The sequence below is a fragment of the Amblyomma mixtum genome, chromosome 9, assembly GCF_055824585.1.
Source record: "Amblyomma mixtum isolate Tamu chromosome 9, ASM5582458v1, whole genome shotgun sequence".
NCBI lineage: Eukaryota > Metazoa > Arthropoda > Arachnida > Ixodida > Ixodidae > Amblyomma > Amblyomma mixtum.
Genome location: NC_143020.1, coordinates 8,386,999 through 8,413,977, shown reverse-complemented (window position 1 = coordinate 8,413,977; position 26,979 = coordinate 8,386,999). Strand labels below are relative to the sequence as shown.

General features: G+C 45.8%; 2 protein-coding genes across 2 annotated transcripts in view; one reads left to right on the top strand and one right to left on the bottom strand.

Annotated features, from left to right (window-relative positions):
• The window catches only part of Rpn9 (regulatory particle non-ATPase 9), a 39,708-nt gene extending 22,026 nt beyond the window's left edge, over window positions 1-17,682 (bottom strand). The window contains exons 1-6 of the mRNA XM_089558907.1: window positions 17,472-17,682; window positions 14,438-14,516; window positions 12,753-12,787; window positions 10,217-10,272; window positions 8,959-9,002; window positions 6,217-6,303 (exon numbers count right to left, since the gene is read on the bottom strand). Of these exons, the coding sequence (XP_089415033.1) occupies window positions 6,217-6,303; window positions 8,959-9,002; window positions 10,217-10,272; window positions 12,753-12,787; window positions 14,438-14,516; window positions 17,472-17,572 (402 nt within the window). The 5' untranslated portion in view covers window positions 17,573-17,682. The remainder of the gene's footprint in view (window positions 1-6,216; window positions 6,304-8,958; window positions 9,003-10,216; window positions 10,273-12,752; window positions 12,788-14,437; window positions 14,517-17,471) is intronic.
• Window positions 17,683-18,063: 381 nt separating this feature from the next.
• LOC149328227 (mitochondrial inner membrane protease subunit 2) lies at window positions 18,064-23,337 on the top strand. The gene is made up of 2 exons (XM_089562052.1): window positions 18,064-18,427; window positions 22,893-23,337. The coding sequence occupies exons 1-2, from the start codon at window positions 18,207-18,209 to the stop codon at window positions 23,179-23,181; spliced, it is 510 nt and encodes a 169-aa protein (XP_089418178.1). The 5' UTR covers window positions 18,064-18,206; the 3' UTR covers window positions 23,182-23,337.
• Window positions 23,338-26,979: the final 3,642 nt, after the last annotated feature.

The following is a 26,979-nucleotide window of genomic DNA, read 5'->3' as shown; positions in this document are numbered from 1 at the left end:
ACACGATTGCAAGCCGACGCCTCGCCACCCCCCGCTTCCCAATCTTTATTTTAACAAAGTTTTTGCTGAACTGACTACTAGTCCCTACTGGTGCTGCTGCCGTCGCAGCTGCTGCGGACCCACAGCACGTACAACGACATCGCGTAGAACAGCCGCACACAGTTTTCAGGGATGCTCACTTTAAACGTCTGTTTGGAAAGCTTCATCTCCAGCCGGAAACGTTCCCGACTTAGGCCCGCGAAAACCTCGGCGCTTGGAGTCGCGTACGAAAATTTAGGACGCCGCAGTCGCAACTGCCGCACGCTTGCCGCGTTCGAGAGCAAACTCCCAGCCGTGTAGCTGTTAAGGTGCTTGCCCGTCGAGCTAAAACGTCAACGCTCCGCGGCAAAGCCATAAACCACGATAACTATCGCGCTACCGCAAATCCCGGCACTTGACAGCAACAACAACAAAAAAAAAAAACGAGCTGGAGATGCTGATGGCGATATAGATAGTGAAAGCTCGCGGCGGAGGAAAACGATGATGATGATGATGAGCTTGGCCTTGGGCGGCGTCTGGAAGCTCCTGTGCGCGTGTGTGGCCTCCGCGATCAAGCGCCCGTTGCGCGCAGCCGGAGCCGATCGCGGAGGCCTCGGCGCGTGCATTCCGAAAGTTTCGGTGCGGCCCTTACACGGACCTTTTTTTTTTTCTTAACATTTTTTTCGCGAAAACGGGGTGCGGCGCGTACACGAGTGCGTTTACGCGGTGTGTTCAATTTTGCGAGTCGAAAAATTTCCGGAAATTTTACCCCACGTAATAGGCGCACCCCGAACTTTGAGCCGGATTTTCTGGAAAAAAAGTGCGCCTATTATGCGAGTAAATTCGGTACTTTTAATAAGCTGCCTGGAAAAAGCCACTAAAATGCTTCACCACTTGGCACAATTATCCATTAGCAACGCTTCACATTTTGTTCACAATCAGTCACTTTCTGCCACTGACATGAGCCACGACCTCTGTCCACTCCACAGCTATCATCCCTGCAGTACTTGTGGAGCCCTTGAGGTTCGAAACTCTTGCACGACATGCACAGAGGTGAGAATCTGTGCAACATGCACTTTTTTTCTCAACCACCGTCAAAATTCGCCAAGTGCCCCAAGGGACTCAATGGCCATTGCACTGAGGCTGAACACCAGGCAGCAATGTTAGATTCAAAAATGCTATGCTGCATATACGGCTTAAAAAAAATGCAGCAGTGTTCCTTAAACATCAACAACAGCCCACGGTCTGCTGTTGCTGTCACGTCCTCCAATCGATCGCAGTTTCAAACAAAACTGGCATTTTAACGCTTCACGCCAATAAGGTTCCCCCCTTATTTTCTAAGACCTTAAGGTGGTCTTAGAAAAAAAAAGTTTTGTTAACCCTTAGAAGGTTTTTGGCGTACATGTACGGCGGCGGTTTTCTGTCCCGCAAGGTCTTTGCCGTACGTGTACGGTTTCGATCTTCCGTTTGAAATTTTGCGCCAAAAGAACAATGCGTGCTCACTGGGGGGTGCTGCCACCTCTTAGGATTACAAGAAGTGTTTGAATTTTGTGCTGCCTTCTTACGGAGATAGCAGAACTTATGTCTAGCTTTAGCGCGGCGGCACAGACTGCGGCAACACCCCTTTTGTAGTTTTGGTTTCGCCGCGTGATCGCAACAGAGTCGCACGAAATTTGAGTTTTCTTTTTGTCAGCACTATCTTGCAGGGGCTGCCGAAGTTGATTTATATCTTTATTGGCGCTGCTCTTAGCTTGCTTATCACCGTTGCTCGCGAGGTATTCTCGCCCTCTGTGGCAACGCACCTACGCGGTTTCGATTCCGCCGCGGGATCGCAGCGAAGTCGCGCGAAACGTGTTTTCTCTTTGTGGGCACTGTTTTGCAGAGGCGGCGAAAGTTGATTTCTATCTTTATTGGTGCTGCTCTTAGCTTGCTTATCACCGTTGCTATTCTATTCTATTGAACATTTTCCAGTTGTGAGTGATGCTGTCACCAAAGTACTGTTCCTAATTTTTTTTTTACTATTTATTCTTGATTATATACATTTTGTAGATTCAAGATCCGCAATAAAGTAATTTGACCACCTGGGAAAGTTTTCTTCAAAATAATTCGACCCTCAAAGGGTTAATGAAGTCACAATAATCAAATCTTCAAGAAACATGTACTTTTGCATGCTGATTCCAAATACGTAATTTAGTTTTACGTAAAACAAGTCCTTGTGCACTTATATAATAAGTTATGTAACTTTTCGCCGACAACTTTCAATAAATTTTGCTGCAGGAAACTTGCTAGGACGCATGCCATTGGATTGCCTTGACATCAAACTATGCAATAAGGGTAAAACTGTCATCCTGCCTATCACAGGAGTTGAGTTACAGGGTTTTGAATTTGCCACTTCACAAACGGGAAGAAACTGATGATTTCTAAAATCCTATAACTCAATTTCTATAACAGGCAGGATAATAATTTCACCCTTACTGCATAGCTTGATGTCAAGGGAAACCAATGGCATGCAGTCTAACAAGTCCCCTGCAGTCGAATTCCTTTCAAACTCTTGGCAAAAGTTACCTGACGTATTGCATAAGTGCACAAGAACTTGTTGTACATAAAATTAAATTACACATTTGGAATCAGCACGCAAAAATACACATTCCCCGAAGATTTATTTCTAAGACCCTCTTCCTGGCTTAAGTGAGACAAAGGCATGAAAATTTTTGCACTCATAATTTTCTCTTGACATTACCTTCTTGTCTGGGTAACAGGCAATGCTTTAAGGGGGGACACTGGTCTTGAAAAAAAAAAATTTATTAATGAAGTCACAGTTGCGAAATCTTCAGGGAATATGTATTTTTGTGCGCTGATTCTAAATATCTCATTTAATTTTATGTAAAACAATTCCTTGAGCACTTATGCATTTTTTATGCTAGTATTTTGCGGAGAGTTTTGAAGAAAATTTGCTGCAGGAAACTCGCTGAAATGTATTCCATTGGGTTCTCTTGACACCAAGGAATACAATAAGGGTGAAACTGTCTTCCTGCCTCTAATAGAACTTAAGTTATAGAGTTTTGAAGTTGTTGCTTCAGAAATGAGAAGGAAAGTGTGTATTCCTGTTTCTGAAGTGGCAGCTTCAGTACCCTATTACTCAAGTTCTATGAGAGCCAGGATGATAATTTTACCCTTATTGTATTCCTTGGTGTCAAGAGAACCCAATGGCATACATTTCAGCGAGTTTCCCGTGGGAAATTTTCTACAAAACTGTCCGCAAAATACTTGCATAAAAAGTGCATCAGTGCTCAAGGAATTGTTTTACATGGAATTAAATGACATATCTACAATCAGCGCACAAAAATACATGTGCCCTGGAAATCTCATAACTATGGCTAAATTAATAAAATTTTCTTTTCAAGACCAGTGTCCCCCCTTAACAAAGCACTGACTTCATAGTCATTGAGAAACAGTGTGTGGCAGTAATGAATCTGAGCGAAGCACCACTGCAGACTCGAGCTGTATCCAAATCTAGCAGTTTTTCACAACCTTTTCAGCCCCAGGTACCCCAACCCCTTGCCTTTTGAGAGGTGCTGAAGGACTTTGCGTGCTTCGGCTTCCATCCGTTCCAGATTAAAAGCCATGCGTGCGAAAAACAGCACACAGATGCGCAGGCTCTCAAAAAATGGCCAAATTCAATTACTGACGACTGGCAATACAGTGAAACGTCAGCAGTGAAGATTTACAGCATGATTAGTCCCCAAATAGTAAAGAGGATTTACCGTAAAAACCAGAATATAGGTGAAACTTTTTTCAAAAAACCATGCAAAAAATTGACCTCTACCTTAAATTGACCGCAGTATTGCATCATGGTGTGGGGCACAACTGGCGTGACAAACTTGCAGAAACTACATTTGCTACAAAAAAGAGCTGTACGTTACATAGCTGATGTCCATTATACATACTCCACAGAACCACTTTTCCCAAAATATGAAATTCTTCCTGTGTTTTGTTTTTATAGTTAGAGGTTGATGTTGTGCTACAAAGGTTTTGTAAAGTTTGGCATCGATTACATAATTCATCTGGCAAAACTCCAAAAAAACACAAATATTCGTCAGACCCGACATAAAGAAATGTGGTTTGTACACACCCCGAGAACCTCCTATGATGAACAATCTCTATCTTATACATTACCTTCGCTGTTAAACTTACTAGACCGACAAAACTTTGATCCCTCCAGAAACCGAAACTGTCGCATTAAACGTTTTTGTCAACTTATTCATTTGCAAGGCTAAACCATGCCTTCCTATTCGCCTAATTTTGTTCACCACTGTTGCTTATGTGTGTTGATTTATCTGCATTACCTTTTGTTGCTTCTCCGATTGATTGCCGTCTTGTTTCATTCTGTATTACCTGTTGTTTTGTGTTTTTTTTTTTTCATTTTTTTGTGTTAGACTGGCCGTCATCCTGCTGTCATGCCAACAAGGGGTCGGGACCTCGTCAAGCTGTTCGAGCTTTTAGTCCCGTACTCCTCCTTTTCTAAGGAAATAAAATGATTGATTGATTGATTGATAGCGATCATTGGTGGAAAAACTACGGAATTCTTGCAACAATGGGCGGCTGAAGTCAACAGCCTCCATCACCATTGCCATCAGCAGCAGCGCGGTATGGTGATGTTGTGACACCGCCAATTTGTGTGTCCGTTGTCACAAAGTTATTTTGGTTTGTGGCTGGGTGTTGTCGGTGTGGAAACCCCTCCTCGCAGAGATGGTGCGCAAGTCCTTTAGAAAATGTAGCATAAGCAACGCGCTAGACGGCACAGAGGATGATGCTCTATGGGACGTGGACAGCGAGAAGCAATTGTCATCCGACTCGACTAAGGACGCTTGCGCACTTTGTGCCCTTCTCTGTGCTGTACACCCGGCCAATTCTTGAACAGTATTGCGCGACCATTGCCTCACGTGTTTGTCAGCACCTTAGCACGGAGTGGCAAAAGAAGCGAGAGTAAGCACATGTGTACACATGTGTGTATCTCGCTTGTTCCGCTGCTCAGCACTGTAAAGCACATGGGTCGATGGTCGTGCGATACTGTTAAAGAATTGGCCGGGTGTACATACGAGCAGCATCTAAATGAAAATAAATACTGTCACTATTGTGCAACCGGCTGAGTCGCATTTGTTTCAAGGTAAGGGTGTCTTTCGGTACTTCTGCCGTTGAAAAAGACTTTTTTCATTTTTATACCCGTGCCACACGGACAGATTTAATGCCATTAAGTGCTTACTGCCTTAAGTTTTAATGGCATTCGTGCGGTGCCACACGCATAAATTTAATGGCATTAGCCTTCTGCCATTCGCGACCTACTGAGTTCGCCACAACTCATTCGCCCGTGCAACGTGTACTCGCGCTCCCATTCCACACGTAGAAAAACATGCAGCTTTGTTAGTAACAGCTTCCTAACCAGTAGGAAATGGTTAATTCTTAACTTTCAGTCAGATGAGGCATCTATACTGCATTTTCGATGCGAAGAGCGCCATTTTAAGCAGCCTTATTGACAGGTACTCTCGACTTATGTGCTGACATGCGAGTTTATGGCTACTTTTTCGACTTGTAAAGCAGGAACAGCTGTATTTTCTGGAAAATCGTTTTTACATTACATTTGAACAATATTCCTGATATACTGCGCTCATTAGGAATGTTTATATTCAGATGAACCTTTTGACTACCTTGGAAGCGTTATCGTCATCGTCACTTTCGATAATGGCATTAAATGTGGACGTGTAGCACCAACTTCGAAAATAATGGCATTAACAAACTTAAGGCCTTAAGCATTTACTGCCATTTCTTGTGCGCGTGTGGCAAGGGTATTAGAATTGGTTAGTTGGGGTGGGGGGGCTAACCTATATTCCGGTTTTTATGGTAGGTGCTTGGAGAACCCAACAAGCACTCCAAAAGAACCCGAGAGTTCTGCAGAGCCTAGTTCGACAACCCCCGGGCTAAGCACTTCACGCTGCTGCAAACAGCACCAACTGCCATGCCACTGTCATGCCACATCCATGTCACTGCCATGCCATGCCACTGTCATGCCACATCCATACCACTGCCATGCCACTGTCATGCCACATCCATACCACTGCCATGCCATGCCACTGCCATGCCACTAGGTGACTGCTAGAGGACAATCCATTCCCCGGGAAGGCACAGAGAAAGAGCCCCTACCTTGACGCTGGTCATGTCGCTGGCAGCCAGCTTGTTCTGGCCGTACAGCACATTGCACAGGACGACGGCTTCTGGCTCAGCCTTCACCTGCACAAGTACAGGGCGTCACACAACAGTTCCACTCCAGGCCCGCCACTCTTGTGTTCTCACTTTCAGACTAAAGCCTCAGTTATGGCCGAAAAACTATGCAATAAACTATTTTTCACCTCGACACTTTGGTGTTGTTTAAAAATTGAAAATTATAGGGTTTACAAAGCAACACATGGGTTATGAGGGATGCTGTAGAGCAGGGCTTTGGATAATTTTCAACCCCCTGGGGTTCTTTACAATAGCTTTCATATGGCTCAAATAAGCTTTTTTTTTTGCTCGTTTATTTTATTTATTTATTAATTTATTTATTCAATACTGCAGGCCTTTACGGCCCAAGCAGGAGGGGCATACAAATGGCATAAGTGTACAGAACGAAGATAGCAAATAATAATTTCAAAACACTTGTTCTTTGGGCAATAGAACATGAGCAAAACAAGGACTAAACGAAAATGCAAACCGAGCTCTTCATTTGGGAAAGCAAACCAAGAGTGCTCCAAAGTGTCTAAACTCTCGATTTATTTACATAATGACTTTGCATCATAGAAATCAATCAGAAGAAATGTAACTGAGACCCCAGTCACAACTCGGAGGTATGAGGAGCCACTGTTGCATAATTAATCACCTCAGACGCGGGAATTTTCTCCGTGCATTCACAGATGCTTCTGATAGAAATCCGAAAAATTTGAAATTCCTGCCCTCCTTCGATGATAACTAGCATCTGAATAGAACACAGCCCTGAGTCAGCTCACAGCTTGCAAACTTGGTAGGTGGGGCTGCTGTAGATGAGTTGAGTTGAGTTTATAGGGTCTAACGTCCCAAAGCGACTAAGGCTATGAGAGACGCCGTAGTGAAGGGCTCCGGAAATTTCCACCACCTGGGGCTCTTTAACGTGCACTGACATCGCACAGTACACGGGCCTCTAGAATTTCTCCTCCAAAGAAATTCTAGCCGCCGCGGCCGGGATCGAACCCGCATCTTTCGGGTCAGCAGCCGAGCACCATAACCACTGAGCCACCACGGTGGCTGGAGCAGAGGAAAAAGTGTTGTGTTGTGTTCTATGGCACATAGGCAACTCAAGCCACCATGCACCAAACTCAAGGTATCGGGAAATTGTTTTCTGCAGACTTTTATAAAAATATTAATTATCGGTGGTACAGAGGGCCTAAAATTTTCTTTTGTATAACCTAGTAATGAAGGAAGAAGGAAATTTTATCAAAGTCTAATATTAAAAGTTTTAAAGAAAATCTGGCAACCTCAGCAGCCATCCTTGGCTGGGCAAGGATGTTGAGCCTCCCAACAAATAAAACAAAACCTCGGCCTTCTTCCCAGGAAAGAGAACGACACGTGATGTGTCGACAATGGCATCTTTTACCAACAGTAACATTGGGTGCAAAGGAATTTGTTTATTACAAAACTCGGTCAATTCATTTTCCTTAACTTCTTGACTTTTGTGCAAAAGAGTAAAATGTGATTTACTATTAATCCTTCTCCGCATTTCTCACAACGAGGTTTTTCTTGTTTTGTGAACAGAAAGTTATGTGTAAGGTTATGTGTAAGTTGTATGTAAGGCCCAGACGAAGACAAGTCCCCTTGTCGAAACGTTGGCTCGAGCAACCTGAGGTTTTCCCCTCCCTTGTTCATTTTGTGATCGCCAAGGACCACCTACCACACCCTCTCTCTACCATGTGTAAGGTATGTATGTCCTATACGAAGCCGGCAGAGAATAACTTCCTTGAAACGTTCCTGGTGTGTGCAAGACTTCCATTCACCTAAAACTGGCTTTGTCAAGTGTAGTTTGTTACTTCATTGTTTCACACTAACTGCCTTTTTTTTCTTAATTTAAGGAGTACTAAGTATGTTTAGGAGACAAGGAAAGGGGAATCAGGGGCTCGTTATAAATATGAGAGAAGCCAACAGCCACAGAAACCAAGGAGCACAGGGGATTTTTAACTTATTTATTTATTTTGTGGTGTTGATCAATTTATAATATTACTGAATGTGTTATCGCTTAAAGCTAATTGATTAGAAAAACAGAAGAAAAAACAACCACATGCCGCTGGTGGGATCCGAACCCACGACCTCCGAATTACGCGTCCGGTGCTCTACCTCTGAGCTACGGCGACGGCTGTCAAACCTTCTGCTTTATGGGGTATTTATGTTTACAAATAACCTAAGAATGGGAGTGTTCACCATCGGAGGTCGTGGGTTCGGATCCCACCGGCGGCATGTGGTTGTTTTTCCTTCTGCTTTTCTAATCAATTAGCTTTAAGCGATAACATATTCAGTACAATAAATTGATCAACACCACAAAATAAATAAATAAATTAAAAATCCCCTGTGCCCCTTGGTTTCTGTGGCCATTGGCTTCTCTCATAAGTATGTTTAGGGTATGTTTACTTTGTTTATTTGCTTGCAACAGGCTTGAGCAGCGCACAAGTCTGCAATTTTGTTGCCCTGAATTCCAACATGATTTGGTACCCAGCAGAGTTTCATGTTTTGTCCTTGAGCTATGGCAGTTTGCACTGCAACTGCAACTTGGTTGGAAATATAATGTGAAGTGTGCTATGAATGTGACGAAACAGTCTGCATTACATTTGTGAAAAAACACATTCTGTACAATACATGATGCTGAGAATAGAAAGGCCCCCCAACCTTTTCTTTGGTCTTGGTGATGAATGCCAGCCGCTGCTCAATGTCTGCACAAAAAAAAGAAAGGGGAACAAAAAAAGTGATACCAACGATTTCCCATATTGGCTGCACAGTGCTAATACATGAAGCTGTCAGCTAAATCACGCGTGCCTGTGTTCTCTCAACAGTAAGGTGAAGGATGAGCAGGAAAAAAAAGAATTAAGAGACGATCAATTGGACAGATGCGGAGGAAACGCGACAGCACTTGCCGTTTCGACTTGGCTTGAGTAGTAACGAGAGACACATTTAAAGATGCTTTGAAACCACTTTCAACCACCGTCACGTTCCTAATGGCTCAAATTACATCGTGGTTAAAGTGTCAACATTTCACGCATGCAAGCTCCTTTTTGCAAGCTTCATCTTCATTTTATGCCGAGGCATTTTTCATCGTCTAATTTTTCTGAGTCATTCTTTAATTTTTCCGAGCCATTCTTAGTCTGGCCTCTCTCTCCACTTGTTGTGGAGGAGAGGTGAGGGAGAGGCCGGACTAAGAATGGCTCGGAAAAATTAGAAATTGGCAGGTGGAGAGATGGAAATCCCCATAACTCTTTCCTTACCACACCATAGCCCATGGGTCATATATGACCCACAATTTGAACCTGCCGCAGAAAATTCAAGATGGCGATACCGTACAAGCTGTGCCATCTAGCTTGCTTCTATAACACCATTTCTTTGATTTCAGGTTTGTTTTAGTGCCTAGCGCTTCCAGCCACAATCGAACATTTCGCAGATGGCAGTCCCAAGCCTGGGCCAGCTTGCACCTCTCTCAGTTTTGAGAAAAGGAAAGGCGCGTAGCTAGTTCACTTTGTCAATGGACACCTCAAGCACAACACAAATACAGACTACGCTTGCCTTCCCTTGGAATCCACTCCGTTATCCTTAAGGACCAGCGGTTATCTTGGCTTCGCATCACATGCCCTGCCCAAGCCCACTTCTTCCTCTTGATTTCAACTAGGATGTCATTAACCCGCGTTTGTTCCCTCACCCACTCTGCCCTCTTCCGATCTCTCAACGTTACACCCATCATTTTCCTGTCCATAGCTCGCTGTGCAGTCAGCTTACCTTTGAACATCTCAAGCACAAATTACAAAGCGCATCTCAAGTGGGGCAAACACCAAAGAAAGCAAATCCCAGTGAATACAGAGGGGAACCCAAGCAACAGGGGATCTGCTTCTGCCCGCAAACAAACAGGCACAGGAAGAGAAGAGGGAGGCGGCCTCACCTGTGATGCTCTGGGACACCTGGGCTGCAATCTGCACCAGAGACAGCGGCTTCATCCTGCACACACACGGGCACCGTCCGGCTGACTGCCACAAATCTCACACTGCCGCAATTCACCGCAGATTGTCCTATTGGCATCTGGTACACTGGGAATGTGTAGATCCACTTTCACCATGCACCTAACACTACCTTCGCACAAAACATTGGTACAGAATCGGGAGAACGCTTTGAGCCTAGAGAGCAAAAATACCTCCCACTAATCAAGCAATCCCACGATGGCCACTGACACACAACTCACGGTGCGCACTTATATTTACCCGATTCATTTCCGATCCAAATTAATGGCACTGACCAATAAGAACTGACACTACCACTCGACCGATGGACAACTGATTGGTTCTTAATTGATTAACTTTTGCTTGCATCGTAATGTGTCAGCGCGCATTGTTTTTTTTTAAATGTATTTAAATGAAATATATTATATTGAAATATTATTCTATAACTCTTCAGGAAGTGTAAACACTGCATTTGTATTCGTATAAGCTTCATGTTCATATTCATTTTGATATCTGCTGTGTGTGTAATTCTTTAGGAAATGTAAGCACTGCATTTGCTCTAGGTACAGGTGCCGTCAAAAGTAAATGGAAGGCAATATTAACGAAAAAATTTAATCATTGCCCGCTGAATTCATGCATCACTGAATACATATGTGCAGATTAATTGTGATTGTGCGAATCGCACTGTGCACCAACAAACATGAACTATTATGCTTTAGATTTAAAGAAATTAAATTTTTTTTGCAAAGTCGCCTTCCATTTACTTTTGACGGCGACTGTACAAGCTTCATGTGCATATTCATTTTTATTGTGCTGTGAGGTCCACCGCGCGATGCTGTATGCAGGCCCCCAGGGCCCAGCCAAGCTGTCTGTGGCAGCTTTTTGCCTGGGGACCCCCAACTTGTAGGTTGGAAATAAAGTGGATTTGGAAAACACATCACATTCCCTTAGCGGATAATTCTGCCCCTTAACCCTTTGAGGGTCGAATTATTTTGAAGAAAACTTCCCCAGGTGGTCAAATTACTTTATTGCAGATCTTGAATCTACAAAATGTATATAATCAAGAATAAATAGTAAAAAAAAAATTAGGAACAGTACTTTGGTGACAGCATCACTCACAACTGGAAAATGTTCAATAGAATAGAATAGCAACGGTGATAAGCAAGCTAAGAGAAGCACCAATAAAGATAGAAATCAACTTTCACCGCCTCTGCAAAACAGTGCCCACAAAGAGAAAACACGTTTCGCGCGACTCCGTTGCGATCCCGCGGCGGAATCGAAACCGCGTAGGCGCGTTGCCACAGAGGGCGAGAATAGCTCGCGAGCAACGGTGATAAGCAAGCTAAGAGCAGCGCCAATAACATAGAAATCAACTTCGGCAGCCCCTGTAAGATAGTGCTGACAAAAAGAAAACTCAAATTTCGCGCGACTCCGTTGCGATCACGCGGCGAAACCAAAACTACAAAAGGGGTGTTGCCGCAGTCTGTGCCGCCGCGCTAAAGCTAGACATAAGTTCTGCTTATCTCCGTAAGAAGGCAGCACAAAATTCAAACACTTCCTGTAAGTCCAAAGAGGTGGCAGCACCCCCCAGTAAGCACGCATTGCTCTTTTGGCGCAAAATTTCAAACGGAAGATCGAAACCGTACCCGTACAGCAAAGACCTTGCGGGACAGAAAACCGCCGCCGTACATATACGGCAAAAACCTTCAAAGGGTTAAGTAAACGCAGCCCTTCACACGGAGTCCACTGAATTTACTGCAGCGGTCACCAAGGGTCTTCAACATTCCTGCGGATGGTACCGAGGCAAACAATTTACGGTACCACACCGTGTCCACTTTTAGGGGGCCACACAGTGACAGCAGGTACGCACAAAGACTGCCTTTGAGAGAGGAGAGGGAGACAGACTTTTCATCCACAGCCAAGTTAGTTTGCTCACATCTATATGTGCTGCACCTGCTTTGCAAATATGGTGAAAGGCACCCCAACAGCTATTGCCCAGCGAGCGCCGTACACAACTTTAGCTCTCAACCGTACGTAATACCTCAATGCGCTGTCAACTCGCTAGCACAGTTACATGTGCTTCGTTTACTTTATTTATTTGTTTATTACAGATACCTCAACAGCCCTTGGGTGAGGGCTTTACATGAGGGGACTTTATGTCTACAACACGAGTTCCACACTCCCGTCGAATAACTTTCACAAGTTTAATCACCAAGTCGTTTCAGTTTTCAATGCCAATTTTGCATGCCTGGCATTCAAAACAAGAAAAAGTAAGCCTCCAGTATACGATAATAACAAAATCCCTTGTCCATGCTAGTCAATGAAAAAAAAAAGGAAGAAACCTGCCACAAATAACAATTTGTAAGCACACAAAGTGTACAGTTATATAGTGTGTGTGAATTCTTCCCAACTCTTGACTGCACAAATATGGCGCAAACTCGTGAGCAAAAAAAGAAAGAAAAGCAAAAGCCAGGCACTCACTTGTTCTCAAAGTCTGAAATGAAGTTGTCGTAGAGCTGAAGGAAAAAAAGAAAACAGTGTGAGAAACAGGCGTCAAAGAACAGTCTACTGTAGGCGCCTTCATCACCAGTAAATGAGCACACGTTAAGGAGAGTATTTATTTCACCATCATTCCACTGACAGCACAAAAACACCTTAACTGCAGACAAAAAGGACGACGTCTTCAGACATAACTCACCGCAAGAGAGTCGTGAGGAAGGTATTCTTACAGTTGTCACCCTCCGTCAGTAAAGAGCCCATCTCTATGCAAAATCCCTAGTTCCAGTACCTCCATCTGGCCATAGATGGCAGCACAATCCCGAGAGCACTCACAGTGAAGCAGTGTCATGCCACACTCTTACATTACCACTGCCTTAACAAGCTTCCGTTCGCTACATGCTGGTCAGCGTTTCATGGGATCACACTGAGCACGCAATTTCTCAGGAAGTAAAAGCAAAACTCCCAAGAGAAAAAGCTTGCGAAGGAAAGATCCACATGCATGTTCAACAATTATCAGCCGCATTCAATGATGACTCAGTGTTTCCTAGCATTACAAGAAGTTAGAACAGCAACTCAACCGTACGTGCAAAGAGTGCAATACACAAACAGAAAAAATGAATAGGATGCTGATGGAGTGGTCCACATGCGCCCTGCTCCTTTCTCACTGTGCTTTGAGAAACTATGATGAAGTTTTAACCTTCCCACTGCTGTGACAATACACTCGTACTCTTACTAACAGGTGTGCAACTGAGAGGGCCAAGGTACAGATGCCCCCGAACTTATCCAAGTGGCACATTGCAGTGGACATCACTGACACCTACTACTGGCCTCGGGTCTCCAGACAGCTCACGTGTAAAAATGTTCTTAGAGTGCTGACTTCCTGTTGTTTCACCTTCCACTGACCCCCAGCTGATGTGCACACTAGCACTAAAACTGCCACTCAACCGTCGCGGCATCCAGAACATGATACTTTATCGTGACACCCATGCACGGCTTCGTGCGATAGACCTACAAGCAGTTGCTGAACCTACTGAACTGCAGAAAACGGGTGATAATACTGAACAAAACAGCATAGGTGGAGTGGTGGTGAAATCCCTCTAATCAGACAACTGTGTTGCTTATCCTACAACACCACTATTCCATTATGCCCCTGGCTTACTTAGTTAATTTTCACCTTTGCCTGAGTGTAACTCGTACTGTACGACTAGCTAGCTGTGCCTTGCAGGCCAAGAACACTGACCGTTTTTGGTTAGAACCAAAATCCGGAAAAGTAATTCGCCAAACTTATGCCTTTTTTTTTCCGTTTAAACCGAAAAGTCCAACTCTTAATCACCAGGCAGGCTGTCCAGCATTCTCATCCTCTAATGAAAACTGCCTCTGGCAGACAATTACCAGCAGAACTTGAAACAAGTGAGCAACGCTTACAGTGAACTCGGACACAAGCCAACAGTAGACACAGGAGGCCAACAGTAGGTGTCAACAATGCCCCAACTCGAGCACGTTGGACAAGTGTAGTGCCATCCATTCAGCTCTAGAGCTCTGAGCCAGAGTTTCTCACAAAGCCATTGCTTTCAATCACAGACTACACTGGGAGAGCACGACTACGCAGGGCTCAAAATTCGCTCCGCTTCAGTACGGCTCCCTAAAAAAGCAGCAGCAGCCGTCACCTGGTAGAGGGCTCCCCCTTGCTGCATCTGTGGGTGCTTCACAAAGGCCAGCATCTTCAGAGTCAGCTGATGCCATAGCCTGCAAAAAGACGTCCCAATGAATCGATTCCCTGTGGGACAACCGCTCAACACGGCACCAGCACAACGTCAAAAGTCACTGAACAGTTTGCCAGTAGTGTAATGTACCACCACCATTTCTCACACAACCTATCCTCGTTCCAAGCAATGTGCACGCTTTGTCCATTTGTCTTGCATTCGTACGCAATACAAGAAAGGTAGCTTCACGAGTGTGTTCCGTTTCCCTCGACTGTGTGGCAAATCCTCGCAATCCGCCTCTTGGAGCATGGTCACAGTATGTGTACTCACCAACAATGACCATGCTTTTAAAACGCTACAACTTGTCTACAACGCTCGAAGGGCGAGCTCTCTCTTGCATTTCTTGCAGTCGCCAATGCTTGGTGAGCCTGATACAGCTGTTAAAGACATGAGGAGTCAAACACGATCCATGGGAATGTGCATGCACAACAAGGTCAAGTTTAGAGCCCTGGGCCACTCATAAATGACGCAAATGTACTCCCCGGTACGCTGTTCTCGCACTCTGGACCAGTATGTGGACGACTGTAGAAAGAAAAGAAGCTATAGGGCCGCTCATATCTCCAGAATTGAAAACAATTTATGGTTTATGCAGGTTTAACGCACCAAAGAGACTCAGGCTATGAAGGACGCCGTAGTGGAGGGCTCCGGAAATTTCGACCACCTGGGGTTCTTTAACCTGCACTGACATCGCACAGTACACGAGTCTCTAGAATTTTGCCTCCATCGAAATTCAACCACGGCGGCCAGGATCAAACCTACATCTTTCGGGTCAGCAGCCAAGCGCCTGCTGGTTGTTAGTTCAGCACATGTGTATGTCTCTTCTTCTTTTGTCCTGTCAGTAGGCGCTGTTTCGTCGTACCAACCAGCCCCACTCAGCCCTCTCCTTGGAGCGCCATAACCACTGAGCCACTGCCGCGGCCTGATAAACAATTTGTCTGAGCATTGGAATCCTTTTCTGTTTTTCTATCCTTGCTACCATGGTCCACACGACAGCCATGTATCAGCATTAAGAAGAGGATGCCAACAGTGGTCCTTAAAATATGGTAAACCTTTAGCAACCGCCCATAAGAAATACGGAACATGACAGACTTGTTAAGTGAACCTACTTCGGACGAACACAGCCTTTAGTTCCGATTCCTGTCAGTGACATTTGTTTCTTTTTCCTTCCTGTAACCTATTCACAACTGTGCGTCACTCATCACTGGTCATTAACTTAATTCATCAATGCTATTGCCAAATCAAAACACTACAATGACCACATGCTTTCTTAGTTGATGAGGGCCTTTCTAGACAAAGCCACATTCAGGACATGATATACATTGTATATTGGAGGGTTCAACATGCCGAAACAACACATGGGCTAAGGGACGCAGTAGTGGAGGGTCCAGGATTAATTTAAACCACCACGCACAGCACACGGCCATCTTCCATGCTTCGCCTCCATTGAAAGGCGGCCGCTGCAGCCTGGATTGAACTTGAGTCTTCCAACTCAGTAGCCAAGCGTCATAACCACTCAGTCACTGCAGCGGGCAGCACAGCACGACATGCTTTTTGGAAATAAAGCTACCAACAAAACAAGTACATCCTGTATTAGGGAAGGCCTACCTGCAATACCTTCACCAGCTCTCGTCTACTTCACTTTATGAAACTCACGACCATTCTAGTGTGCTACGTCGCACTGTTATGTACCTCCTACACACTGGTATTCAATTTCAGTTTCCTCTACCATGACAAGCCAAGTAATTGGAGCTTTCAGGTGAGCAAAGTAAAGTGAACCTTTCATTGTCACTTAAAGTGAGTTCAACTGAATCACTTCTGCTGTTTCAGCAGCCTATAGAAGCTCCAATGCAGTCTTCTTCAACTCTTTTGTCGAGATGCAACATGCAAGTTCGGAACAATCACTGTCCCCGACTCTTTTTTGCTGACTAATTTCCCTGTTTAATGGCTATATACAGCTCTGTCTATTTGCTTGCCAACAGCTGTTGAAAGGAAACATAACTTTGAGCAGGCACTCATGTGAATCCTCTTTCACATTCAGATGGCTACCAAGCATCTACTGTGATGCCTGCAGAATGTCCGACTACACAGACCAGTGCTCAACGCCACTTACAATTTGATGAGTGGGTTGTCCATTGCGGCAGACGCTGAATGCAATGAATTTTGACAATGTTTGCAACAACATTCCGGCCCTAAGTGGTTCACCCCAGGAGTGCTGTCAACCTCACATCGCCATGTGTAGCAAAAAAATTCTACAGACACTTAATACTGTAATACCCTAATCCTACTGCTTACATGTGCGAATGTGAAAGTATTACTGTCCCTAGGCGCACTGAACCCCCACAACACACACACACGCCGGCTTTTCTCGTAATGGCACTAACAATGCTTTCGATTAAAACAAGTACAGATCAAGGTCGTGCCAGTCTGAGGGGTATCACAATTACAACTACGACAACGTAAAGCGTCGAAGCGCCCACTATAGCAGGACACCTCGAACTGCGTCAAACTACCGGTAGAAGTGAGATTACTAGGCGTTCTGATCCCAGGTTTCATTGTCGCTTAGACCGGGTGCAGGTTACGGAAACACCAAAGGGCAGTGTCGCCAAAATGCAGCGACGCTCTTCACGGTACGAAGGAATGTCAACGAAGCCTGTTTGCGTAATGTTAGCAGCAGCATGACAAGCAAGAATGACAGCGTTAATAGCGGGCTCCTGCATCGCTCTTTTCCCAAACGTAGCTTATCGCACGAAAGCGTCACGCTGAGCCCGAAAACGACACAAATCCACGAACGCTCGTGGTACCGCACGTCCTAGGCAGGCAACGACGCCCCAGCAGGCGTTCACGCCGCTATCCGAGACTCGGATGAAGCTCCAGGACCCCCAACACATCAGACAGCCGAGAAATCGGCCCGACCGGATCGTACGCGCACAGCACGTACCGCTTGTTGTAGAGCTCTTCGAACTCGGCCCATTGTTGCGACAGCTCGGGCGGGCTCTCCTCTTGCTGCTTTTTCAGATATGCTCCCACATCTTTGGCCATGGTCGCCGTCACAGCACAAGAACTGCACTCAAACACCTACACGCGCCGGTTCACAGCGGCACGTTCTACAAGTCACGCTCACTCGATGAAAGCGACAAAAATAATGGACGCTTGACTGATGCTTTCGGTGATCGCGCTGAAGTAGTTCAAGAGAGTTTAAAAAATAAACAGCCAGTTCGTTGAAAAAAGAAAAGAAAAAACGCATATTCAAAAATAGTTAATTAAAAAATTGAAAATTTGAGCCGTATAAAGGTGAAAGAGCAAGGTATACATAAATTCAGAAGCGTCCGAAAAGCAAAATTTGGCCTTCTTTAGTTGCGCCTTTTCCTCTTCCGATTTTCTGAAGCTTGCTGTCTGTATGCTTTTTCACCTGTTTCAACTTTTTGGAGGTGAAACGTGCCTCTAATTTATCTGTGCATTACATGTTTTCCTCACTCACTCACTCCTGAGCCTCCTGAGCTCGTGTCGTGTGACCGGTGCGATCACTATCGGCAGCAGCATCGAACAACATGGCGGCTTCCAGCTGCGGATCTTAGCTCTTAGCGGTCGTCGGATGGGTCGTAGTTTCGCGAACATCGCCGCCGCGAAGGAGGCATGAGAATGAATAGGTAGCTTCCCGTGCCGAGCAGCAGTGATGTGGCGGCAGCGGACGCTAATCGTGCTGCGGCGCGCAGCCTTCGGCCTGCCTGTGACGGTTGCATTCCTCGACTGCGTGGCCTATGTGGCCAAGGTGGAGGGGGTCTCGATGCAGCCCGAACTGAACCCGGAGCCCGAGGCGTTCTCGGACTACGTGCTTCTCAATCGTTGGGCGTCGCGGAGCTACGAGCTGCAGCGCGGTGACGTCGTCGCCATCAAGTGAGCTACGATTTCTTGCGGCGCTCTCCGTCTTCTCCGCGTCATCGCCATCATCCTTCACTGTGTCTCGGAACACATAACAAGCTCGAAATTTGTTGTCACCTATTCTCTCTTAGGCCAGAGCGGACAGAAAGGCTTGGCTGAAGACAGTGTAGGTCGACAGGGTCCTAGTAGCCTTTACAGTTATCATGATTCTGCTGTCGGACGGCAATGACACTGCAGTGCCTGTTTCGTTTACGCCAGAACAATGTGCAAAGACAAAAGTCAGCTCTTGGATTCTCTTTATTTGGTAGCTGATGTCGTGACATAGCTGAAGGCGGTGCAGTCCTACGCGCCTACATCAAGCCATGATGACCAGATAGTTGAAAGCTTCTATGAAGATGTAGAATCAGCAATGACCAAAGTAAAATCACAGTACACTGTACTGATGGGCGAATTGAGTGCGAAGGTAGATAAAAAGCAGGCTGGAGACCAGGTGGTAGGTGACTATGGCATAGGTTCTAGGAATAGAAGGTGATAGTTATTAGTATAGCTCGCAGGTATAAGTAATTTACGGATCATGAATACCTTCTTCCGCAAACAGGAAGCGGACGTGGAAGAGCCCCAATGGTGAGACTAAAAATGAAATAGACTTCATACTGTGCGCTCACCCTGGCATCGTAGAGGATGTGGAGCTCCTCAGAAAGGTCCGTTGCAGTGACCTCAGAATGGTAAGGTCTCGTATTAGCTTAGATTTGAAGAGGGAACAGAGGAAATTAGTGAACCAGAAAGCTATTAACAAGTTAGTGTTAAGAGGGAAGGTAGAGGAATTCAGGATGTCACTGCAGAACAGATTTTTCGCTTTAACTGAAGAAGACGACCATAATGCTGAAACGATGAACAAAACTCACTGCTATCGTTACGGCGTGCGTCGTAGAAGTAGGCGGTGGGATGGTTCGACAGGATACTGGCAAGCTATCTGAGGAGACGAAAGATCTGATTAAGAAATGCCAAAGCATGAAGACGTCTAACTCCACAGACAGGATAGAACTAGCAGAGCTGTCGAAGTTAATAAATAAGCGCAAGGTAGCCTACATAACAAAGTTTAACGTGGAGAAAATCAAGCATGCTCTAAAGAATGGAGGAAGCCTCAAAGCAGTGAAGAGAAAACTGGGCATAGGTAAAAACCAGATGTATGTGCTAAGATACAAAGAGGGCAATGTCATTAGCAATATGGATAAGATAATTAAAGTAGCTGAAGAGTTCTACACAAATCTATACAGTAGCGATCTATATAGTAGATAGGGAAAAAAAATGATAATGATGAGTAAAAAAAAATATTAGCAAGGTAACCGATTAGATTCCAGAGATTGTGCTAGAAAAACTAGCCACCCTGTATACGCAATGACCTGTCACCTCGAGAGTACCAGAAGCTTGGAAGAACGCTAAAATTATCTTAATTTATAAGAAAGGAGACGTCAAGGACTTGAAGAATTACAGACCGATCAGCTTACTGTCCGTTGCCTACAAGTTATTTACTAAGGTAAATAACTTGTAAATAACTTGCTAATAGAGTCGGGACAACCTTAGACTTCAATCAACCAAATGATCAGGCAGGCTTTCGTAAAGGATACTCGACAATAGACCATATCCACACTATAAATCAGGTGATAGAATCAGGTGAATGCACAGAATGTAGCCAACCCCTATATATAGCGTTCATTGATTACAAGAAAGCATTTGACTCATTGGAAACCTTAGCTGTCATGCAGGAATTGCAGAATCAGGGTGTGGAAGAGTGTTATGTGAAAATATTGGAAGATATTTATAATGATTGCATAGCTACCATAGTCCTACATAAAGTCAGCTATAAAATTCAAATAAGGAAAAGTGTCAGGCAGGGAAACACGATCTCGCCTATGCTATTCACCGCCGGTTTACAGGAGGTATTTCGAGGCCTGAAATGGGAAGAGTTTGGGATAAGAGTTAATGGAAAATACCTGAGTAATTTGCGATTCGCTGATGACATTGCCTTGCTAAGCCACTCAGGACATGAACTGCAAAGCATGATCAATGAGTTAGACAGGCAGAGCAGAACAGTAGGGCTAAAAACTTACATGCAGAAAACCAAAGTAATGTTCAACATCCTAGCAAGGGAGCAGCAGTTCACAGTTGGTAGGGAGGTAGAATATGTCTACTTAGGGCAGGTAGTGACCGCAGTTCCGGATCATGAGAGGGAAATAACTAGAAGAATAAGAATGGGGTGGAGCGCATATGGCAGGTTCTCTCAGATCATGAATGACAGTTTACCAATATCCCTCAAGAGAAAAGTATACAACAGCTGTATCTTACCGGTACTCGCCTATGGGGCAGAAACGCGGAGCTTAACAAACAGGGTTCAGCTTAAGTTAAGGACAACGCAGCGAACTATGGAAAGAAAAATGGTAGGTGTAACGTTTAAGAGACCGGAAGCAGGCGGAGCGGGTGAGAGAACAAACACGGGTTAATGACATACTAGTTGAAATTAAGCGGAAGAAATGGGCTTGGGCAGGGCATGTAATGCGAAGGCAAGATAACCGCTGGTCCTTAAGGGTAACGGAGTGGATTCGAAGAGAAGGTTAATGTAGCAGGGGGCGGCAGAAAGTTAGGTGGGTGGATGAGATTAAGAAATTTGCGGGGATACGGTGGCCGCAGCTGGCAAAGAACTGGGTTAATTGGAGAGACATGGAAGAGGCCTTTACCTTGCAGTGGGCGTAGTCAGGCTGATGATGATGATGATGATGCGACATAATGGTCTGGCTTGCCTGGCCTGTCTTCTTGGTTGTCATATATATATATGTGCTTGTGCATGCCACTTGAAAATAGAAAATAAACTGCCTTGTAAGTTAGTGTTCACTGTTATTTTCTGGAAGGGTTTACAGCTGGAAACCATGGAAGCCCATCTGGAGTGTCATGCTTCCAGCTGGAAAACGTCATTTCAGTTGCTATAGTTCTGGAGCGCTTTTGCTTCCCGCTGGAAAATTTCCACTTCCAAGAAGCTCCAACTAAAATCTCTTCTGCATCTAGCTGGAAAAGTGGTTGACCGGTTGGAATTAGCGTTTCCGTTTTGATGTGGGTGTTGTACTAAAGTGTTTTTAAGGGACACGAAGGACTAATTTAACCTTTATCGACAGAATTACCATATTATAGTGATAAAGATGCTGCTCTGACTTAAAATGGAGCTTTCATAACTTAGAAGAGGCCAAGAGAGGAATACACATGTCGCAATCACCGGTCGATTTCGGAAGTAAATTACGGTGTGTCTACAATGTCTTTTTTTTTTTTTGCATGGATTTCAGCGGCTAGGCTGCACAACCATTCACTTCAAAGCGGGGATCACGGAGTCTTTTTCGATGTAGATGTCATGACTTAGAATAGAGTGGCGGGAATATTTTTGAATGCAATCTAATGAGCATTAAATTCGTTTTTCTGCTGCCAGAGAAAGATTAACGTACCCAGAAAAAAAAAAATAAAATTGTATTGTGGGGTTTGAAAGGACCATGAAATGATTTTCACTCAGGTTAGGAAAAGCGCACGAGCAGTCGGTATTCTATCACTCGTCACAGCACCACAAAAATTTCTAAGCTAGCTTCTAAGCTGACTACACCCACTGCAGGGCAAACACCCCCTAATAGGGACCATGAAATGATTTCGATGGGCATATTCTAGTGCAACCAATCTGTAGAGGTGGTCTTTGCGGGTATTTGAGTAAAATTTGAAAGCTCTGCGTGCAGTGTATAATCCAGAAAATTTTTTTAAAATCGCTCGGAATAGCTCGCGATTAGGACGACATGCCCTAATCAGTTGCGAGCTGTTGCGAGCAGTGATTTTTAAAATTATTTTTATATTATAGGGTCCACGCAGAGCTTTCCGATCGGACTCAAATACCCGCAAAGACCACCTCTACAGATTGGTTGCACTAGAATATGCCCATCGAAATAATTTCAAGGTCTCTTTAAAGGACCGCATAGACAACAAATTTCTGCTTGCGTGTTTTCTTTCAAATGATGCATTAGGCATTAGAATACACGTATAATCGCACGGTGTTCGACCGATAAATAATTCATATAAAATTCGTTCTTGGCGCTGTTTCGGTTTCATCAACCGAACTATGGCTGTGAGGTGAAGTTCATACTTAGGTCACGTAAGGCATAAAAGGCAATATAACTGCCTTTGTTGTCTCAACAGTCCCTGCTTTATCCCTTCCCTTACGGCGCAGTTCAGGTGTACGCCGAGATATGTGAGACAGATACTGCGCCATTTTCTTTCCCCCAAAACCAATTTACTCATAACTGCTGATATGTCGTTTATTGTCATTCCATCTCTTGGATGTAGGCTGGTTTTAGTGTTGCAGTGAGTTAAAACTGTGTATCACTGTTTATAGTGCAGGTTTTTTTTGTGCTGTGAACAAAAGTCGGACCGAGTTGTTATACTTTGGAAACTGCAGGTCCCCCCGCGACCCCAGCCAGCGGCTCATCAAACGCGTGGTGGCCCTGGAAGGGGACACGGTGCGCACGCTGGGCTACCGCGAGCGGCTGGTCACGGTGCCCCGGGGCCACTGCTGGCTCGAGGGTGACAACCACGCCCAGTCGTTTGACAGCAACCGCTTCGGTCCCGTGGCGCTGGGGCTGCTCGTGGCCAGGGCCTCGCACCGCGTGTGGCCGCCTCGCCGCTGGGGGCGCCTCGAGACGAGACCCACCGAGCCGCACAGGCTGCTCGATCCGCGCGGCTTCTGACCGCAAAGCCCAAAGCCGACGTCGAGAAGACGTAACGTGCCATAGTACTGTGTTGGGCCGCGTCATCTGGGCACCTGTGAACTGTGACAATCCGATGCTTCCCAAAGAGAACCACGCCAAACACGTGTTTGCAATTAAAGTCGCTGCATGCCACTCGAGTCTTGTGGGCCTGGTTTTCGGGCGCTGTGATGAGCTTGCACGCGCCTGACGGTGTGTCAGCTTTACTGTCAACTGCAAATCTTCTGAACGAGCAGCCAGACGTGTTAATAGTTACAAGAAGAATAAAAAATTAAATGTAAAACTAAAGCAGGGTAAATCCACCCCAGGCAGGCACATATAGACAAGACAGCTATGCGTAGCTTCATTAAGCCTAACCCCGGCTACCTGCCTTGGCTATAGAGTCCGGAAAAAACCATTTAGAAGTGTTATTAGAATGTCCTCAGTCCGGGACGCCGCTGACGCGCGCCGCCGAACCAGCTGGTACTGCTTGTGCAGGTTACAGCCGGACAGTGCAGGCTTCTCGGGAAAAGCCTGAGAGATTCGGTGTGCCGCAGGATTCGGGCACTCCCAAGCGGAGTCGTGGATGTTTCACACCACAAAGGACAGTGGGAAGGGAATTGTGTAGGATGGATGATGTGTTGAATGTGAAGGCTGTGGAATGAATTGGTTTTCTACATGTGGAGGCGTCCGCCAGGTTTAGGGAGCGATGCGGGGGAGGAGGGGGGTGGTCTCGTCTTTTGTCTCTGTTATTGTGTTCGGTTATCCTGGGTCTATTTTCCGACTCGCAGTAAGGTGAGACGCCACCAGGACCAATATCCGTGAATGATTGTGTGTAACGGTCCATCGATGTACACCCTCAGCACACTTCCTACTCAGAGGCTTCAGGCAACACTGAAACTCAGAAGGTACGGTAGAAGTGTTAACCTCCTTGGTGTTTTCACACTAGCTGCTGTAGGTGAGTAGGGATCCCAACCAGACCCCTAGCAGCTGAGATGTGTTTTCGGTTTTATGGTGGTTTAACGTCCCAAAACGACACGGGCTATGAGGGATGCCGTAGTGAAGGGCTCCGGAAATTTCCGCCACTTGGGGTTCTTTACCGTGCACTGACAATGCCAGTACACGGGCCTCTAGAATTTCTTCCAAAGAAATTCAATTCCGCCGCGGCCGGGATCGAACCCGCGTCTTCCGGGTGAGCAGGCCAGCGTCATAACCACTGAGCCACCGCGGCGGCTAGACGTGTTTCAGTGCAAGAGCAGGCACCCCCCGGGTTTCAGCGGTGTGTTTCTGTGTATGACTGTGAAGCCTCTGAGCAGCAAGTGCTGGCTCCCTGGACTTACAAATTGAGGCAGCTATGCGCCTTTCCTTTCCTCAAGAACAGTAATTAGGGGTTTTCGCGGGGAAAGGAAATGGGGCAGCTATACTGTCTCGCTTCTTGGTCGACAGCTTATCCGCGCCGTAAGGAAAGGGAGGATGGTGAAAATATTTATTGTAGTACAGGCAGAGGGTGGGGAAGAGGAGGGTGGTGCCCTTGCTCGTTCGATAAGATGACGTTGCATGATGTCCTCCTCCCGAGCACCTAGCTCCCATCCCCTCACGCGTTGGCTGAGTTATATCAGTGGCTTGGTTTTTTTTTGGCAGGCCCAAACTATGTGGTACAGGTCTGCCTTATCCTCGCAAAATCTGCATTTTGATTCGGTCGAATCCGGGTTTATGGCATGCTATGCATAAGGGAACGAAATAAGACGAAGAGGTGCGCCGTAGTGGGGGGGCTCCGGAATAGTTCCTGGTGGTCTTTAATATGCACTGGTGGCGACGGCGAAACTTATTTAGCAAGAGAATTAGAGGCCCACAGTCCCCCTGGATCTCCGCATGACCTCACTTTTTGCGATCTAAATGTTCACGTGGTGTTGGTCCATCACACATGCATTAAAGGGACCATGCAAAGAATTAAAAGCCGCTTGTAAATGTTAGAAGTGATGCTCAGAAGCATTGACACCAAGTATGAGTCTTCGGAACTGAGCCGGCAATTTATTATGAATTTTTAAAAATCGTGTTTTTTAAAATTCGCGGGCCGTTTGGTGTCTTCAGCTGCATTCGATTCAGCCGTGGTTCTCTGCACCGCCGGAACCGGTTCACGGTGCGCTGCACCAAAGCGCTCGATTCACAGCGCCCCTGCACCGCCGTCCGCGATTGATTTTGGTGCAGTCGTGGTGCCGCTTCGGTGCAAAGAACCGCGGCACCGTCAGAGACGGAGGTGCAGGAGTGGTGCACGTGTTTGACTGCGTAAGCAGACGACGCGCGCAGCCGACGTTTTGTTTGTTAACATCAATGGCCAACTAAAGGAAGTTTTTTCCGTTTCTCGCGACAGCCTGAACAGCCTCTTGAATTCGAAGCTGAAATACCTAGCTACTACGCTTTCGTAATAGTTGGGGCTTCTGTTGCGGTCTGTCCGCACTGTGTTGCTGCAAAAGAAAGCACCACGTCGGCTTCCTCATCTTCGCTGTCTGACGACTCAGAAAATTCCATAAAAGTGGATTCGGCGATGTCGTAGTCCATGACTCCACGAGGCACGAAAAACAGACGCGACGCACCGCAACACAACACACCACGACGGACGAGAACCGGATAGCAGACGACAAGGCCTGTGCGTGCCCGCGCTCGAATGAAAATCTCCGCACCAGTGATTTGTGACGCTGCTGACGCGCTGCACCTGCACCAAGAAACTGGAATTGCACCGCGCCGGCACCAACGGAACTTTTTCAGAATTAGTGCAGAGAACCAGTTCTGGATCGAAGAGACCTTTCGTAGGGAGCCTTTTTGGAACCAAAATCGGGAAAACAGAAGCTGCATTCGATTCAGCCGTGGTTCTCTGCACCGCCGGAACCGGTTCACGGTGCGCTGCACCAAAGCGCTCGATTCACAGCGCCCCCTGCACCATAGAGTTTCTTACTATTACCTAGAGGGAAAGCTGGCAGCCCGTCTATGGGAGTTTGCATGGCGACCCCTCGAGACCACTTCAGCCACCATGGGCGCTCAAAGCATCATGGGGCGGTGAGCTACTTGTTGCGGAACTGCAACTTTTGGCCAACAAATAATCAAGAAATAAAGCTGTTTGATAACTACAAATGTCCTAACATTGAAAATCTTGTCTAATGATTGCAACAAACGAGCAGAAAAGCATTTAAGTGCAAAGTTTGCCCAAAGTAAGAGACGACTCGCTCTCCTATTGGCCAAGTAGTGAACACTATAAAAACTAATATTTCGTAATTAACAGGCGCACTTTTAAAAGTAAATATGTTTTCAAAAAAGATGTTGTTGCTTAAATACTATAAGAGGTTTTTTAATGGCATTTCGGAAAAGTGAAACCTTTTATTGGCGTCGTGTGTCGTCGCGTTTTCACTACTATGGGTTTTGCCCACTGCGTTCGCGCGAAAGTCGTCTGCGCACACACGAACAGCGTTTTCGGAATGAAAAATTTTACTAGTGCCACTCCGTGTTCCCGAAAAATTACGACTGTTCCGCAACAAGTAGCTCACCGCCCCATGATGCTTTGAGCGTCCATGGTGGCCCTGAACCACCGTCCGCGATTGATTTTGGGGCAGTCGTGGTGCCGCTTCGGTGCAAAGAACCGCGGCACCTCTCAAAGACGGAGGTGCAGGATAGTGGTATAGTGCCGCACGTGTTTGACGGTGTAAGCAGACGACGAGCGCAGCCGACGTTTTGTTTGTTAACATCAATGGCCAACTAAAGGAAGTTTTTCCCGTTTCTCGCGACAGCCTGAACAGCCTCTTGAATTCG

Coding starts and splice junctions, on each gene's coding strand:
- LOC149328227 (XM_089562052.1), top strand. CDS start 18,207: ATGTGGCGGCAGCGGACGCTAATCGTGCTGCGGCGCGCAGCCTTCGGC. Junction 18,428..22,892: donor GGTGACGTCGTCGCCATCAA/GTGAGCTACGAT, acceptor TGGAAACTGCAG/GTCCCCCCGCGACCCCAGCC.